The sequence below is a fragment of the Scheffersomyces stipitis genome, chromosome 2 (assembly GCF_000209165.1).
Source record: "Scheffersomyces stipitis CBS 6054 chromosome 2, complete sequence".
Taxonomy (NCBI): domain Eukaryota; kingdom Fungi; phylum Ascomycota; class Pichiomycetes; order Serinales; family Debaryomycetaceae; genus Scheffersomyces; species Scheffersomyces stipitis.
Window position 1 is genome coordinate 1,201,516 of NC_009042.1, and position 16,900 is coordinate 1,218,415.

At 40.7% G+C, this 16,900-nt stretch overlaps 5 protein-coding genes across 5 annotated transcripts; 3 read left to right on the plus strand and 2 right to left on the minus strand. All coding sequences in view use genetic code 12, as the record gives it.

The window, feature by feature from the left end:
• Positions 1–122: 122 nt before the first annotated feature.
• On the plus strand, positions 123–3,845 carry PICST_54680 (predicted protein; the record flags this gene model as incomplete). The annotated part of the gene is made up of 2 exons (XM_001382410.1): positions 123–3,602; positions 3,639–3,845. 2 exons carry the CDS (start codon positions 123–125, stop codon positions 3,843–3,845), a joined length of 3,687 nt encoding a protein of 1,228 aa, XP_001382447.2.
• A 29-nt stretch (positions 3,846–3,874) lies between these two features.
• Positions 3,875–6,506, minus strand: FKH2 (transcription factor). The gene has a single exon (XM_001382969.1). It carries the CDS (start codon positions 6,383–6,385, stop codon positions 4,247–4,249), a length of 2,139 nt encoding a protein of 712 aa, XP_001383006.2. The 5' UTR covers positions 6,386–6,506; the 3' UTR covers positions 3,875–4,246.
• A 669-nt stretch (positions 6,507–7,175) lies between these two features.
• SWD1 (chromatin binding protein) lies at positions 7,176–8,724 on the minus strand (the record flags this gene model as incomplete). The annotated part of the gene is made up of 2 exons (XM_001382970.1): positions 7,176–8,197; positions 8,309–8,724. The coding sequence occupies 2 exons, from the start codon at positions 8,722–8,724 to the stop codon at positions 7,363–7,365; spliced, it is 1,251 nt and encodes a 416-aa protein (XP_001383007.2).
• Positions 8,725–11,034: 2,310 nt separating this feature from the next.
• Positions 11,035–11,775, plus strand: ERP1 (emp24/gp25L/p24 family of membrane trafficking proteins; the record flags this gene model as incomplete). The annotated part of the gene is made up of 1 exon (XM_001382411.1): positions 11,035–11,775. One exon carries the CDS (start codon positions 11,035–11,037, stop codon positions 11,773–11,775), a length of 741 nt encoding a protein of 246 aa, XP_001382448.2.
• Positions 11,776–12,499: 724 nt separating this feature from the next.
• Positions 12,500–16,829, plus strand: VPS8 (vacuolar sorting protein; the record flags this gene model as incomplete). Its single annotated transcript, XM_001382412.1, is given in 5 exon segments — positions 12,500–12,932; positions 12,948–13,894; positions 14,006–16,171; positions 16,190–16,624; positions 16,655–16,829. The coding sequence occupies 5 exon segments, from the start codon at positions 12,500–12,502 to the stop codon at positions 16,679–16,681; spliced, it is 4,008 nt and encodes a 1,335-aa protein (XP_001382449.2). The 3' UTR covers positions 16,682–16,829.
• Between the last annotated feature and the right edge of the window lie 71 nt (positions 16,830–16,900).

Consider the following 16,900-nt stretch of genomic DNA (forward strand, 5'->3'; position numbering starts at 1 on the left):
TTCTCATATACTTACACTGTGTGCAGGTCCATCAATACCAATATTTCAACTTCTAGATTTTATTCAATTATCAAATACCTTCTACATATATTCTTTGAATTGTTATATCTCTGGACTTAAGGATGTCTATCGATGATGATTCGCTCTATCTCTACCATCTCACGCTAAGGGCTCCTTCCAATTTCACGCTGTCGGTGTTAGGGCAGTTTTTGGGCGAAAAGAAGTCACAGGAGATTCTAGTATCATCCGTTAGCACTCTTCAATTGTTACGTCCGAATGCCGAAACTGGCAAGATAGAAGTGGTGGCGAGTCAAAATACTCTCGGTGTAATACATAAAATTGAAAAGATCCGAATCGTGGGTACTCAAAAGGACCTAGCAGTTGTAGTAGGAGAGTCTGGAAAAGTGGTGTTTCTAGAGTTTGACGTAGATTTGCATAGGTTTGTGCCTGTTTTACAAGAACCGTATGCAAAGACAGGATTTGGAAGAGTCAATCCAGGAGAGTACCTTGCTGTAGATCCTCAGAGTCGCTGCATTTTTCTTGGTGCCATAGAAAGAAACAAATTGATTTTCAAAGTAGAGACAGACTCTCAAGGAAAGGTAGAGCTCTCTTCACCTTTAGAGGCACACTCGAAACATACTTTGACATTAAGTGTCGTAGCGTTGGATACTCAGTTTTCCAACCCTGTTTTCGCTGCCATTGAGTGCGATTATTCTAACTACCACAGTGATGGAAAGGTTCAGTTCGATGCGGATTCCTCGCCTCTTCTACTCAATTATTACGAGCTTGACCAGGGGTTGAATCATATAGTCAAAAAAAAGTCCACAAATACCATTCCTTCATCGGCTACGCATTTGATCCCATTACCGAGCCATGTTGGTGGGGTTTTCGTCTGTTGCAAAAACTATATCATATATGATAATCTTCATAAAAATCTCGAAAGACTCTATCTTCCTTTACCACTTAGAAAGGACAGCGAATATACCGTAGTTGTCAGTCATGTCGTCCATAAATTGAAAAAGAACAATTTCTTTGTTTTACTTCAATCTTCTATGGGTGACTTATTCAAAGTGACTGTTGAATACAACAGCGACAAAGAGTTGATTGAGGATATTCAGATCGGCTATTTTGACACCATTCCCGTTTCATCGTCGTTGAACATTTTGAAAAGTGGATTTCTCTTCGCAAATGTGTTGAACAATGACAAGCTCTACTACCAGTTCGAGAAATTGGGAGACGACGACGAAAATATTCAGTTGAAAGCATCTCCTGATATTTCATCTATTGACGAAGAAGATAGAAGCAACAGAACATTTACAGTGAAAGCTCTCGACAACTTAGCATTAGTAGAGATTTTCACTTCTCTCAGTCCGATAACTGATGCTGGCATTGTGGAGTCGATTTCTAGTGGTACAGCTGACTCATTACAACAGATGATTACCGCATCTTCACATTCGCATTTGAAATCACTAGTACATGGAATTCAAACCTCGACTCTTGTATCTTCACCATTGCCTATCATCCCAACTGGAGTGCTCACAACGAAGTTGTTTGCAGATTCTCGTAGCGATGAATACTTGGTCATATCCTCCACAGTAGCTTCCCGAACTCTTGTATTGTCTATTGGCGAGGTAGTTGAAGAAGTCGAAAACTCTCAATTTGTCAATGATCAACCTACTCTTGCAGTTCAACAAGTAGGGACTTCTTCAGTAGTTCAAATCTACACAAATGGGATACGACACGTAAAACACACAAGAACCGAAGATAAAGAACAGTCTATATCCAGAAAGATCACAGATTGGTATCCGCCGGCTGGCATCACTATTGTCAATGCCAGCACTCACAGGGAACAGGTGATCATTGCTCTTTCAAATGCCGAGATTTGCTACTTTGAAGTAGATGCCACAGACGACCAGTTAATAGAGTATCAAGACAGAGTAGAAATGTCTAATTCAATTACATCGATCGCTATATGCGAGGAGACAGCAAACAAAAAGAACTTGTTTGCTGTAGTTGGCTGTTCTGATGAAACCATTCAGGTTTTATCTTTGCAACCACACAATTGTCTTGAGACATTATCGTTGCAGGCTCTTTCAGCTAACAGTACTTCATTGCTGATGCTCCAGAACGACAACACAACAATGGTTCACATTGGAATGGACAATGGACTTTATGTTCGGACTTCTATAGAAGAAATCAGTGGAAATCTATCTGACACTCGCATAAAGTATCTTGGCTCCAAGCCCGTGACTTTATCAGTAACCAAATTACCAAATGGAAGCAAAGCGATTTTGGCTATCTCCTCCAGACCTTGGATTTGTTACTACAATAGGAGCGAGTTCAAAGTCACTCCTCTCCTTGGTGTCAAAATCTTGAAAGGAGCATCTTTCAGTTCTGAGGACATAGGAGGTGAAGGAATTGTTGCTCTATCTGACAACAATTTAATTGTCTTCACTATAGGCAAAGAAGACGTAGAGTTCGATATAAACCAGGACGTCAATATTGAAAAAATCCGTTTAAGGTATACACCCAGGAAGTTAATTATAGACGATGACGGAAAGAGCTCTAAAGTAAATTACATATATGCCTTACAGTCAGAATACGGAACTAAGAGTCCATTCTCACCTTCAAACTTGAATTCGGAAGATGACCCTGAAAGTGAAATAGACCAAGATTATTACGACGCTTTTGGCTATGAGACTGAAGTTGATAAATGGGCATCATGCATTCAAGTGGTAGATTTTGAAAATCTGAGTATCATTCAAACAGTTGAGTTCTCTAGCAACGAGAGTGCTATATCCATGGCAAAATTGCACTTTGTATCGTCAGGCAAGGGTAATATGGAACATTTAATTATTGGAGTTACTACAGATAGGAAGTTTCTCAAAAATTCAGTTGGGAAAAGTTACCTATTCACATTCAAAATCCAAAAGAATACCAGAAAATCCAATAAGAAAAGACTAGAGTATCTTCATAAGACAGAGATAGATTGTTCACCTACAGTGATGATTCCTTTTAATGGAAGATTGTTGGTTGGCATGGGAAAGTATTTACGACTTTATGATATTGGACATCGCCAATTGCTTCGAAAATCGTCTACAAATATTGACTACATTTCTTCTATAGTAGACCTTGTACATACTGGAGGAGAGAGAATAGCATTTGGAGATTCTCATTCGTCCATTGTATTTGCCAAGTTTGACTCTGCTGAGAACAGATTTGTACCATTTGCTGACGACATAATGAAGCGACAAATTACAGCAGTCGCAGCTTTGGATTACGATACCGTTATAGGCGGTGACAAATTTGGAAATGTATTCGTTTCTCGAGTTCCCGATTCCGTTTCGAAAAAGTCTGATGAAGACTGGAGTCTATTGAAAGTCCAGGAATCATATTTGAATGCTTCTCCATCTAGAACGAAGAACCTCTGTGAGTTTTTCCTTCTGGATACACCAACTTCCTTCACCAAAGGCAGTATGACGATTGGTGGACATGATGGCATTATTTACACTGGTATTCAAGGAACTGTAGGATTGCTTTTGCCTCTTTCTACAAAGCTGGAAGTCCAGTTCATAAACAGTTTGGAGCAATCGTTGCGACAAGTATTCGACTATAACTTTGATGACTACGATAGTAAGCAAATGGGTTTCAATTTACTTGGTATGGATCACTTGAAATTCAGAAGTTATTATAATCCAGTGAAGAACGTCATTGATGGGGATTTGATAGAGAAGTACTATGAGCTTAGCCAAAGCTTGAAAATAAAAATTGCCCGTGAATTGAATAGAACACCAAAAGAAGTCGAGAAGAAGATCTCTGACTTACGAAATAGATCAGCATTCTAGTTCATGTATTATACTATTTTAAATGTATTATATATTGCCATTAATATTCATTTGCATTTATGTTCACAATTGTACGGTGCTATGTAGTATATAAAGTACAGAGCGCATGATTTAAATATACTTGCAAGCAGAGAGCTATCTGCAGTTGATCGAAAGACCGCTAGGTTGGGTGCAAATGTTCAGACCAGATTCACTGACTTGAAAATGAAAGATGAGATTATGAAATATACAGAGAACAGTCATCAAACTGTTCGAATCCATGCAATGGTTCATATGGAATGGCAGAAAGCATGAAAAATTACTCCAATATGGGAAAACGAAGAAAACAAGAGAATGGAAGATAATAATACGGCTCGTTAGTCAAGACAACATTAATTTATGGTACATTTGCGACGAAGCTATCAGACATTCTTTTCAGATTTCGTCAACTCTTCTTGCCCGTTAGACTGAATATCTGCTTTCAACTTGAACGGAGATAATCCTACTTTACCTTCATCTTTATGGTTGTAGCCATTGCTGTTATTGTTGTTTGCTGAAAGGATCTTTCTGCTCAACGTAGGACTGCCCTGACTGTTTTCGTCACTATTCTTTCTCATTGGAGTTTGTCCATTTGGGGTGCTGAACTGAACAAAGTTCCAGAACGCTGGCGAAGACTGGTTAGTATTGGCACCATTAGGGGCTCCTAGCTTTCCGTTTCCACCCATAGATTTAGAGCCTCTTTCTGGTGTAAAGGCTTCAAGAGGTGCGATCTTTTTGGGGCTGGTAAAATTAAGTCCAAGGTCTCCGCTACTGGGTGCTGTGGAGTTTTGGTTATTGTTTACGGACGAATCCTCTGAGTGGTTCTGAAGGGAACTGCTGTATGAGTTTAGTTGCGAATCTGGTAGCTGGTTCGAATTGTACGAATTCAGACGCGAATGATGAGCTCCAGGAGCCGATGTTCCGAGATTATGAGACTGGGGAGGTGGAGGTAAATTAAAAAGGTGACTTCCCGAGACTTTCGGCAACTTGGGTGTAGCATTATTATTGATATCGCTCATCTGTCTTATAGGCGAAGACAACTCACTTTTGGGAGCAGGCAACGTCAGCAATGTCTGTATCTGCTGGATCTGCTGCTGGGGAATCATACTCTGCTGATTCTGCTGATGCATCATGGCTCCACCGTACACCATATGAGGTGCTGAGCTCTGGTAACCATAAGCACGTTGCTGAGGTATCATATACCCGTTATTGGGTGCACTAGCCATATACGACAACGGGTTAGGCTGAATAGGATTGGATGGAACCGGCGGAAATTGACCCTGACCCAATTTAGGTACGGAGCTCTGTCTCTGATGACCGTATGGAGGCTGCTGTTGCAGCGGTTGAAGCTGTAGATGATGCTGTTGCAGATCCTGAAGTGCCTTTTGTTCTTGGTCATAGTACTTCTGAGATTCGGGTAACTGTTTGTGTGTAGCCAAGTGAAGGTGTAACTGTCTGGAGACGGAAGAACCTCTTCTTGTCTTCAGAAGCGAGCCACTCTGGATTTTACTTAAGAAATCGTCTTTGTACGACTCGCTAATCTGCCATTTCATACCCTTTCCAGGCTCATTTGGTCTTCTGGGAACCTTTTCAAACGCCTTGTTCAAAGACAAGTTGTGTCTGATCGAGTTCTGCCAGCCTGTCTTAGAGTATTTGTAGTATGCATAATGGGACGAGATCCAGTTATATATTTCTGACAATGACATCACGCCATCCACGTTCGACAAGATAGCCTGGGTGATCATTGTCGCATACGAATACGGAGGCTTGATGTCTTTGGCTTCCTCTTTCGACAAGTCCTGATCCAAGTTACTCTGTAGAGAAGTGGCCGAAAGAGAAGAAGGAGACTGAGGTAACAGAGCCTTGTCAAACATCTGGAAACTCTTCATGTGTGACGTTCCGATATTATGTCCAAAAGACAGCTTGCGGGATTTGGAGGCCGTTTCTTTATACTTCAACAAACTCTTAGTCAACAACTTGGGCAGAATCGTAGGAGGAGAACCAGGCAATATAAACATCATCTGGGTACCTCCGATATCTAAGATAGCTCCTGAATGCAAGGAGTGAGCATGCTCGGGACCTACTGCTACTTTTTGTCCGTCTATACGAGCTCCATTACGGCCCAACACCTTCAATTCCCAGCATCTTAAGTCTAGATTGTATGTGATGGTGGCATGTTGTCTGGAGACTACTTTGGCTGGGCCCAAGTCGATATCGGTAGCAGCATTGGCGACGTTTTGCGCTTGGGTCTGATTTTGGGTGTCGGTGTTACGACCGATAGAAACCGCTAGTGATTTCACGTAGAATGTCCAGTCTTTGCCAGCGATCTTGGCGTAGGCCTGGACTTCAGTAGCCGAGTTTTTGTCATTAGCATACGTTTCTGCGACATTGGTTGAGTCTGCTGGGGTTTGAAGCGTCGAGATTACGGCATTGACGAGGTCTTGTGGATCGTCGAACGTCGGGAGATCGGAATCGTCCACATCGCTGAGAGGACGTTTCCGCGGAGTCGACGTGGTGGACATGCTATGAGAGATTTGAACAGGTTAGAGAGTGGTGAAAAGCGAAATGGAAAAGTGAAACTAATTAATTATGTGATTATCGCGATTTAAGGATTTCACAAGGGAAGATTTGGTAATCTTGGGACTGTTACAGTTGGGTTACTGTCGTTTATTGCTGGTGTTTCTGTTTGTTTTGCTTGCTTTTGTGAAGATTTGAGAATTCCACGGTTTTTTTCGTAGTGCGTATAGCTGAAAAGTATGGGAAAAATTTGCAGGGGAGCGTGATTGGCGGAGGGGAACACCAACAACGGATGGTGTAATGGAATAACGAGTCGAGTCACCGATACGACGGAACCTTGAATGGGTTGTACGCGTTTGCTGGATGCTGCTGCTGTTTTTAGCGACAAAAAAGACGGCGATTTGGACAAAATCCAGATAGTCAGGTGTGAAATAAATTAGTGATAATAGCTGTTACTATGGTATGATTACACTACAATGATAGCAGTTCACACGAGTGGTTGCAAATTACAGGATACAGCAATGTATATTAGCAGCCGCTGGTGTCAGCTGGAAAACTCAGTTGGACGGGGTTGGCAGCCTAAATGGTTCCAGAATGGGAGATAATAATAAAGAGATAAAAACAGGGCCAACTTTTTGTTTACATAACAGAGAAATTTTTGTATTTGTATTTTTGTTTTGGTGTGGAGTTGTGTGCAGGCTAAACGACTAAGAATAATCAGGTGTAAATAGACTGGTAGTTAAGGATGGAATAGAGATCTAGAGGTTATCGGGGTGGGCACTGTTCTATACATGTCACATAGGGGCAGTTGCGTGCAATTATTATTCTATGTATGCTTCTAGAAGTCAGAGGTGCAAATACCGTAAATTACTCTCTTCTATGCTATATTTTGGAGGAGTTGGATATCTCAGTTCAATCTCAAATCCATTAAAAGCCCAGCCAACACCTGAGTTATGTAGGTTACATCTGTTGTAGTATTGTATTATCCTAATACCGTTTTCTCATAGTTAATAGGAATAACAAACGACTGCTGCATTGTGTCGAACCCACGGGCATCGACATTCTCGCGTGTAATCACATCCACCACCATATCTTCTTCTTCCAACCGTTTCTTATTGAGAGCCACTTCGTCAATGATATCGAACTCATCCTCTTTCTCGTCATACTCTATGTTCTCTTCGATTTCTACGAAATCGGGTGCCAACGCACTCCATTTCTGCGGAAACTGAACCAGCCACAAGTAGATCATGCCGCTGTCGAGACCCGTAGAACCAATAGTGCAACGCGAGTAGTTCCACTTGACGTCAATCAACTCTTCGTTGCTTCCCTCAAGAATTTTGATAAGAGAACCAAGGGATGTCTCCCAGATATACAAGTCATGCGAAGATTGACCATACGACGAAGCTACCAAGAACTCGGCATTGTGGTTGAATGCTACAGAATTCCATTGCAATCTGTTGACAACATCCTGGTACTTGTGGTCGATTTCAAAGTCCCATTCGTCAGGGTTGGCGACGTTTATCAAGTCCGGCAAACTAATCTGTCGCACTATTCTGTCGGATGAGTTGATGGCTAGTTTACGGCCATTGGGAGATATGACCAAGTTCTTTATGTTGGCATTGGCCATCTTAACGGAGTGAACCAATTGCAATGTCTGCGTACTATGAACGTTGAGCCAGCCTTTGCTCGTTCCTGTAAAGATGTAACTGCCATCGTTGGGTGTGAATGTTGTCACCAAAGTAACGTGCTTTTCTGCTTTCTTCTTCTTACGTGGTTCGTCTTCTGATACTGCTGCTGTTGATGCCATGTCTTCTTCACTGATCTTCTGTTCTTGTAACGGTATGGTGCTTAATTGCTTGACTACAATGCTATCCTTATTAGTAAGATCTACAAATACAGGCAGATCGTCAAACAATGACGCTGTGAACTTGAATGGATCTTCGGGATGCATCGATGCCAGCCAAATAGGACCATCAAATTTAACCGTTCGAATCACGGCCAGCATATCGTCCAACTCCACATCAACTTCGTCTCTATTAACTTTGCTCAAATCCCATAGCTTACAGGACCAGTCCTGTGACGACGATAGTATATAACGCCCGCATCTAGACCAACTGATGGAAGTCACTGGCCGGATGTGCGAGTTTTCATGGAGATGAGCCACTACCCCACCGTTGCTGGTCAAGTCATAGACGAGAATGGATCCATCGCTGAGTCCAGAAGCTAGATAGTCGCCTTTCTGATTGAACTGGATCACTACCGAATGACCGTAGTGAAGAGTGTTCGCCAACGTATCGGGATACTCCTTGGCTACAGCAAAGGGATCCTGGAGTGCTAAGTTCATTTTTATGAGGAAATAGTGCTATGAAATAGTAGATCAAGCTTTAAAAGTGAGCCTACAAGTTTCTGTCGTTTGAATCTTTTTGCAAATGATTTCTTGATTACTTTTTCAATTAAGTATATGGTCAACGAGAGCACAATAGATAGAACAGGAATTGGTTTTGTACTGTGTTGAAACTGAATGTAGTATAGTTCAATACTCTTTTTTCGATTCTATTGGACTAGAAATCTGATTGAAAAATTGACTGAAATTGTTTTGCCCTTCAATTCTTCACAACCGTAGACTGCAAGCACATGAATACAAGAGGTCACTAAATAGAACCAGTTAAGCCATTCACTCTTCTCCAGTATTCATGCACAATTTTCATCAGAATGTACGCGACTCAAGTTAATTTAGAAATTGATCCGAGACGATGGTTAATACACGACTAAAGTTGCAACTCCAGAGATATAGATAAGGAATTGTACCTTTGTGTTTTAGTATTACTGTATGTTCATGACTCAACTCTCTCATAGTGGTCTGCGCCACTTCTCCAGAACTTCCTTCTTATTTGGAATTTTTTTTAGACCTCCAGAAGAAGGAGAACATGCAGTTCGTCCTGTGAAAGTTTGGTCTCAAGTATAAAAGGAGAGTGAAGTTACCTGAGAGAAGGAAAAAATAATCCCTTAGCGAGTTCTTTGTCCCATGATGTTTGCTCCTTTCGTATTTTATTTTTTTGGTCTACAGATTTATTCAGTTGTGGTCGTGGCTAATAGCCCTTTCTACAAACCTGAATTCAAGGTTGATCCACGTCTTTTAGTATACGAAATAGACGAGTACGGAGACCCGGTATTCTCTCCATTCGATAAACTGTTGCCTATTCGCGACAAGTTTGAGATAGCAAAAGAACGGTTTAATGTAACGGTTTTTGATTACGGTGACGAGTATATGATGAGAAGACAGAAGATGTTCCAGTCAGGTCGCTTTGACCCCCAGGATCCGAAGCTTAAAGCAAGGCGAGACGAAGGCAGAGCCAGGTTGCAACAATTAAGAAATCAACAATTAGGAAAAGAACCATTGCAATCCACACATCAATAATTATGATGAAACCGACAAACCCATTGAACGTACGGCGACCTACAGAAACATATTCAAAGAGCCACGGGTCCTCAAAGAAATTTAAAAGCCTCTCCATTCCAACCTTCAAAGAAGAGGCTGTGTGTAGCTCAAGGTTCTCGCCAAATTGAGGAGCTTGAATATCATTCGTTGAGATAACCAGTCGTGAACGTTACGGAATCATGCAATTGCTGCTGACACCAACTTAACCATTCACCATTCACTACTTGAGATTAATTCTGCTTATATCAAAGTTGAATTCATTTCTTTCAAGAAGATTTATTTGATGCCTCCGTGAATAGATAACAAAGATGCCCTCACAATACATTTAACAAATCGGACTTCGCAAATTGAGAAAAATCAGGACCCGTGCTTACAGACGTCGAAGATGCCACGGACGCTAAGAAGCTCCCGAACACAACTAGCAAAGAAACCGTTTCAATGGAACTGTTATCTAAGGGAGTGCAGATATGGGAAGTGAATATTACACGACTAAAGTTGCAAAATGAGAGAAGATAAGAACAGAGCACAAGGATGAACAGGAGACAAATATGAGAGAAAGACGTGGAACTTGTCCTGCAAAAATTTCGTCGTGAAGTATAAAAGAGAGGCTTCGGAGAAAGAAGAAGTTTTGTTTCTTGGAGTCAAATATATATAGATACAAATATTCTTAACTAAATATTATATACAGGCACACCTTATAACAGCCGACTGATCTGCACAGAAAACAACAATTCAGAAATTTGTGCAACGCGATCCTCAGCCGTATCGAGACAAACACAGAATCTGGTGGATAAGAAGTCGCTAGTGGGATTCAAACAGACATGGTCCAAGTATAGAGCGGAGAACGACATTTAGCCCGGTCAATTGAATTGAAAGAACTCAAAGTCATCTCTTTCCCGGCACCATTAGATCTCCCATTCGTTTTTTCTTGGTGTGATTTTTCTGGTTCTATTTTTATAAATTGTTGTTTTTGGAATCTACAGATTAAACTACATTCAATCCTCATTGGAAATCCTCATACTTCACTACCGCTACAGTTCCGCTGGCTTAAAATTGAGCTCAAGAGGTATACAGGGAAGTAAATCACATATTCATTGATCTTGGGTCTTCTAGAGTGTTCTTTAGTTGGTCTACATTGCAGTACTTAACAGCGGATTCACATCTCATCAAATCGGAAAAGGACTTGACGAGGTCGCCATCGACGTTTCATATACCATGGTTTTGGCGATAATACTATGGCTGGTTCTATTTCTAGCATCACCCATACTGGGGCTTCTCCATTTCTACGCTGCTGCTGGTGTACGTACTTGTTTCTACAAGGAACTCGGCCAGAAATCGCTACTTGTAGGAAGATACAAGGTAGAAATTCGTGACGAGGACACAGAGATCTACTATCCGCCACGAAATCGTCACAATATAGGAGCTCTTATAGATGTTGAGGAAACTTTTGACTCCAACCATCGTGTAGTTCATCAGAAAGGCGCTGCCATAGGTCAGTTCACATTCAGCGCATTAGACTCAGGAGACCATCGGATCTGTATAACGCCCAGAAGCTTCTACAGCAAGAAAAGTAAATGGTACGGTGGCAATGCCAACAGCGGATCTTCTCATGAGGACGAAGAAGCTGAACAATTCGATATAAAAGACCTGAAGTTCAGACACGCTCGTATAACAATCGACTTTTTGATCAGCGACGAGTTTAGTGCAGATTCCAAACACTCACAATCAGTCGAAACCCTTGCTTCACAAGTTAACCGGCTCAATGATAAACTCACGGATATCAAACGAGAACAAAAGTTCATTCGTGAGAAAGAGGCTGTTTTCAGGGATCTCTCAGAAAGCACCTGTGGGATTGTAATCCGCTGGCTGATTATCCAGCTAGGAGCACTTGGTGTGATTTGTGTCTATCAGCTATTGTCACTTCTGCGGTTCTTTGTCAAACAAAAAGTATCATAACCTCATCTGCTAGCTATTGCTAGCCATACAGTCTAACACGTTATCTCACCTTGCATCTCATATGTACATAGCTACTTCGCATTTCATAGAACTATTTCGTTACTCAAACATGAGCGTCATAATAGAACCGTATACTATAAATTTACAAATCCGAAGACCATTCTCATTAGTATAATCTCCTACGGTCAGCCCGTCAACCATTTTGGTCTCCTGGGTATGCCGGCCGACACAATTCTGCAGAAATGGGCTAACAGAACACAAGTCCGGCAACAGGGTAACGCATTTTTATTAAAGCTTCTATAAATCTACAAGTATCTTAGTAAACGACAATTCAAATACATGTCATGATGGTTGTAGTGTAACCGTTGGGTTGGCTCGAGGTGTGGTGTCAGGTATATTAGGAATAAAATGGTATGTTGGCTCTTTGTAAAGAGTTGGAGATCGAGATCAAAATGGGTGCAAAAACTTTTTTATGCCTTTTGTTTTAAGAATTCAGGAACTAGTAGATACTATTATCAGGGTCTACACTAACATATTCCCTTGCTTTAAGATCTGTCTACGTCCTATTTGTGAAGATTTCTAGCTAAATTGATAAATTGTGCCAGCCGACCAGTTGCTTATATAATCACACCAATATGCATAACCCATAATTTACCTGATTGATTCTCCTTCTACAACTTCATTAACAGCTTCAATTGTAGTTGCTCAGACAAAAATCCCTAGAATGTCACCTATTATAGACCTGCCGCGACTGTCGGTAGGAAACTTATTTGATTTGCCTGCTCGGTCGTTTCTGTCACCGACTCCTAGTGATACTTCATCTCATTCTTCCCTTACCAGTCCTCTTAGAAAGCAGAGATTTGATGATAGATCCCAGACTAAGATCAGTATAGCCCTCAAATCACATCAGATAAACACTTCACATCATGTAAAAGACTCTGTGGATGTTCATCGACATTTGAAGGAGCTGGATATAAACGAAATCTTGAAATGGTCCGAAACTTCTACAATCACTGGAATCATTAACTCGAGTGATTTCATAGCCAGTCATGGCTCAGTAAACTATACTGAGCCTTCATCCATATACATAGCATTAGGAACCAACAAGGGACGAATTGTGGTATTCAATTATCATCAAGGAGTTGAGTTCATTCTCGGTATTGATAGCGGAGAGTCTCAGGAACAATCAGATCATCATCAGCAGAATTCAGAAATTTCAACTATTGCCTTTTCGTCTGATTCCATATTTTTAGCTGCTGGATATACCAGTGGTCATATTCGACTTTGGGACTTGTCTTCCAAGCTGTCAAGCGCCTTTCCCGGAACTATAAGTCCGTACTTCACCATCAACCCTATCACGTTGCAGGATAGATTCACCAAGAACCACCTGGGTCATTTGCGGAATACCCCTATCAACCAAATATCATTCATTGCCGATCTGCATATTCAGTTAATCTCTGTAGATATATCAGGATTGGTGTTCTATCATAATGGTATCAAAAAGTTTCTTCAGAAGTACTTCATCTCTCAGAAGATCTTGGGAAAGAACGATGCCAACATCACCGATAGCAAATACTTCATCTACGGCTGCTCTTTACTTCCTTTAGGCTCTTCTCATCAAATCACTGATCAGCTAGGAGTAATGGCTGTGATAACTAGTAATGTCTTGATTATCGTATCAGCTCTCTCATTGAACAACTCTCACACTATGCATACAGTCGAACATTTCAAAGTTGGAAAGTCAAAACAGGTTATGAGTTCTACACAAATTATGGCTTGTTTGGATTGGTTTCCATGTATGGAAGTCAATAACAAAACTATCAATGCAAAATTGGCATATTCATGGAATAACGTACTTAACATCTTGGAGGTGGATAACAGCTCCTTTCCTTCCAATCTCTTGTCTGTGGTATCTGACTTGAAAGACAAAGATAAGGGGATTCCCAAGTTACCCATTAAGAAAGTCAGTCGCTGGAATACTACAAATAAGCACGATTCCATTGTTTCTGTGAAATGGATTTCTTCCGACATCCTTTGTGTCTTCATTAAAGAAGGCAGCCAGCCCCATGGTTCACTCAAGGTTACAGCGCTCTACCTCTCTAACGGTATTCTCAAACGAGTCGGAAATGATAGGATCTTGGGCTTAGATATCTTCACTAGTTCATTGCATGGAACATCTAGCCCTAGAGCCGTTAACACCACGGAAGAAGCAGTCCTTACATCTTACGAGAATTCCATAAAGGTATTCAAACATAGGCTACTTGCGCTTACTGACTCTGACAATATCCGAAAGCTATATATAGGGCGACTGCTCAGTTGGGCAGATGTTCTTCTTGGATTGCTATCGAGCGGTAAGTATGCTGAAGCATTGTCCACGGCCAATGAATTCTACAATTCAGCAAATACCGGTAAATTGGTTTTGGTCGGACTTCCAGAAGACCCTTCTGCTCGATTCAAGCTTGTCAGACCTTACTTGATTCAAATTATGAAAGAGTCTGTACCACACCTCTTTTCATATGGATACGAGAATCTGCACTATTTTTTGACAACCTATTTCAGTATCATTTCCAATTTGACACGCGAGGATAGCAAAGAAGATCTTCTGTATTTGTTAGAGATGATATTTGAAAAATTAGATGAGAAGTCTATTTTCTTTGATGTTCTTGAGAGCTACACTCTATCAGGTAGCATTTCGTCTTTACCACCTCTCATTCTAAAACAACTTGTAGAACACTATGTCAAGACTGAAAGAGGTGAGTTGCTTACTGAGATTCTTTGTATTCTTGATATCAAGACATTAGACATCGACTTAACAATACAATTGTGCAATCAGTACAATCTTCGCGATTGCTTGATCTACATATGGAACTACTTATTGGACGACTACGAGACTCCTTTGGTAGATTTTATTAAAGATTTCAGAAATCCTGAGTTCTTATTGAAGGAAGATTACCTAAGAGCATATAGCTACATGTCTTTCGTACTCACCGGCAGACAATATCCCACAGATAGATTCATCGATGGTCTCAAGGATATTCCTATAAAGGAAAGCATTTGTAATATACTTTTCAGCAGTACAACTGTCACTTGGCCTGCCCACAATGGCGAGGAATTACATGCCGATAATGAAGATACCATATTTCCTTACCTCTTTTCTTTCTTGAAAGCTAATTCGTTCGAAATGCTTTCAACTCTTAATGAGTTCTTTGAGGAGCCGTATTTGAATGATATCGAAACAAAGAAGTTAAATCGTCAGTATATCACCGATGCTCTTCTCGATATTTTCGAAGCAAATGAACATTTATTCACTGATGAAGATAGATGTCAATTAGCTATATTCATAGGTCGCAACTATGCTAAGTACTCACAGTTCATTCGGTTATCCGAATCTGTTCTTGGAAGGATAATCAATGACCTTTGTGGCAATACCAACGTTGCAATTCTGAGTGATTGTGAATTGGCATTGCAGAGTCTTCTTCCATACTATGAGCCTGAGAATGATGATTTGTTATATGAGAAGTTGACTGCAGCCAAATATTATAGTGTGTTGATCAACATTTACAAGTCTGAAGGTAGATATTCTAAAGTATTGGAGATGTGGTTAAGCAAGTTGATGAATGACCCTAGTGGTGAGTTTCAGAATGAGTCTCTCAGTCAGGTTTTGGAGAATTCTTTCATGTTGACAAAGAAGCCTGTTGATCGATTGAGTTTGATTAATGTCATCATAGTAAATTTTGAACGATTTACTGCTATTGATTTGGACAATTTCTTAGTTTTGATTTCACGATTTTCCCCGCAATTACACCACGAAGCTCTCAACATTAAGGATAATGTCTTGATGTTTAAGTATTTGGACGAATTGTTTCATCAGAGCAAGTCTCTGTTGTCGGATGATCCACATTTGCCCAACTTGATCTCAAAGAATATCGAATTGCACTGCATTTATGATAAGACTACTATTTTCAAGTTTGTTGAGACTTGGAAAGAAGAGTTGGTTAGAGATCAAGATCAATTTGCCAGAACCATTCAGATACTAAAGGACAACCAGCAGGTTGATAGTGTTGCCGAGCTTGTGGTTTTTCAGGGACATTACTATGAAGCATTGAAGTACATCTTGACATTCATTAACAGCATATCTGCATCATTAGATGACGAAGGGCTCAAGTCTACATTTACCAAGCTATTGCATCAATCAATGAAGATTTGTGAACTAGCCGAAACTTACGAAGAGTATGATGGAGACTTAATTTTGAATGAAAAGATGTGGTTGGACCTTATTGGAAATGTTGTGAATATGGCTAGCATCATGCAACATAACGCAGAGGTACATACTTTTCTCAATGGCTGCATTCATGACTGTTTCAGAGCCATAAGTGATGCCAAACTTAATACTAATGTAGGGGACAGCGAGAAGAAGGAACAGTCGTTTCTTACAATCTTCAACAAGTTTCTCGAGAGTTCCTCAGACAATTCTACTTTGGCCAATGTCAGAGGTATATTACAAGAGAACTTTGTTTCGTACTCTTACGAGAGCGAAATGCTCCGTATTTCATTGTCGATGCTTAACCAGGGAATATACAAGGAACTCAAACAGATCAAAATGGATAACTTGAGTGGTTGGGCTATACAACAAAAGCTTTGTGCATCTTGCGGCAAAATCATGTGGGGGCCAGATGTATCTCAAGATAATTACTCGGCATGGGAAGACAGACAATCTGCTGCACTCTACATCATGGGCTCGAGCCTAGGCACCAAGTTCGACAATGACAAATACCACCATTGTCAATTGATTTTCTTCAAGTGTAGCCATGGTTTCCATTCGAGTTGTCTAGAGAGCTTGGGCGTCAGCGTTGGTAGCTGCAAAGATAAGCGCGGCCAGGTTGCCTGCGTTATCTGTTCGTCATAAGCACATCTACAATACATAAAACGTGGGATAAGGTTCAATTGGCTGCAATACGGCAGAAAAGAAATGAGAGAAACGGAAGTATGTAATTGCGCAATAATTGTAGATTATAAATAAACCAGAAATTTAGTATGGTAGCTCAGCTATCAAGAAGTCAGTTTCATGAATAATTAGGTGTAGGCAACTCATAAATCGGTTTTGGCTCGTTTCAGCTTAGCGGCA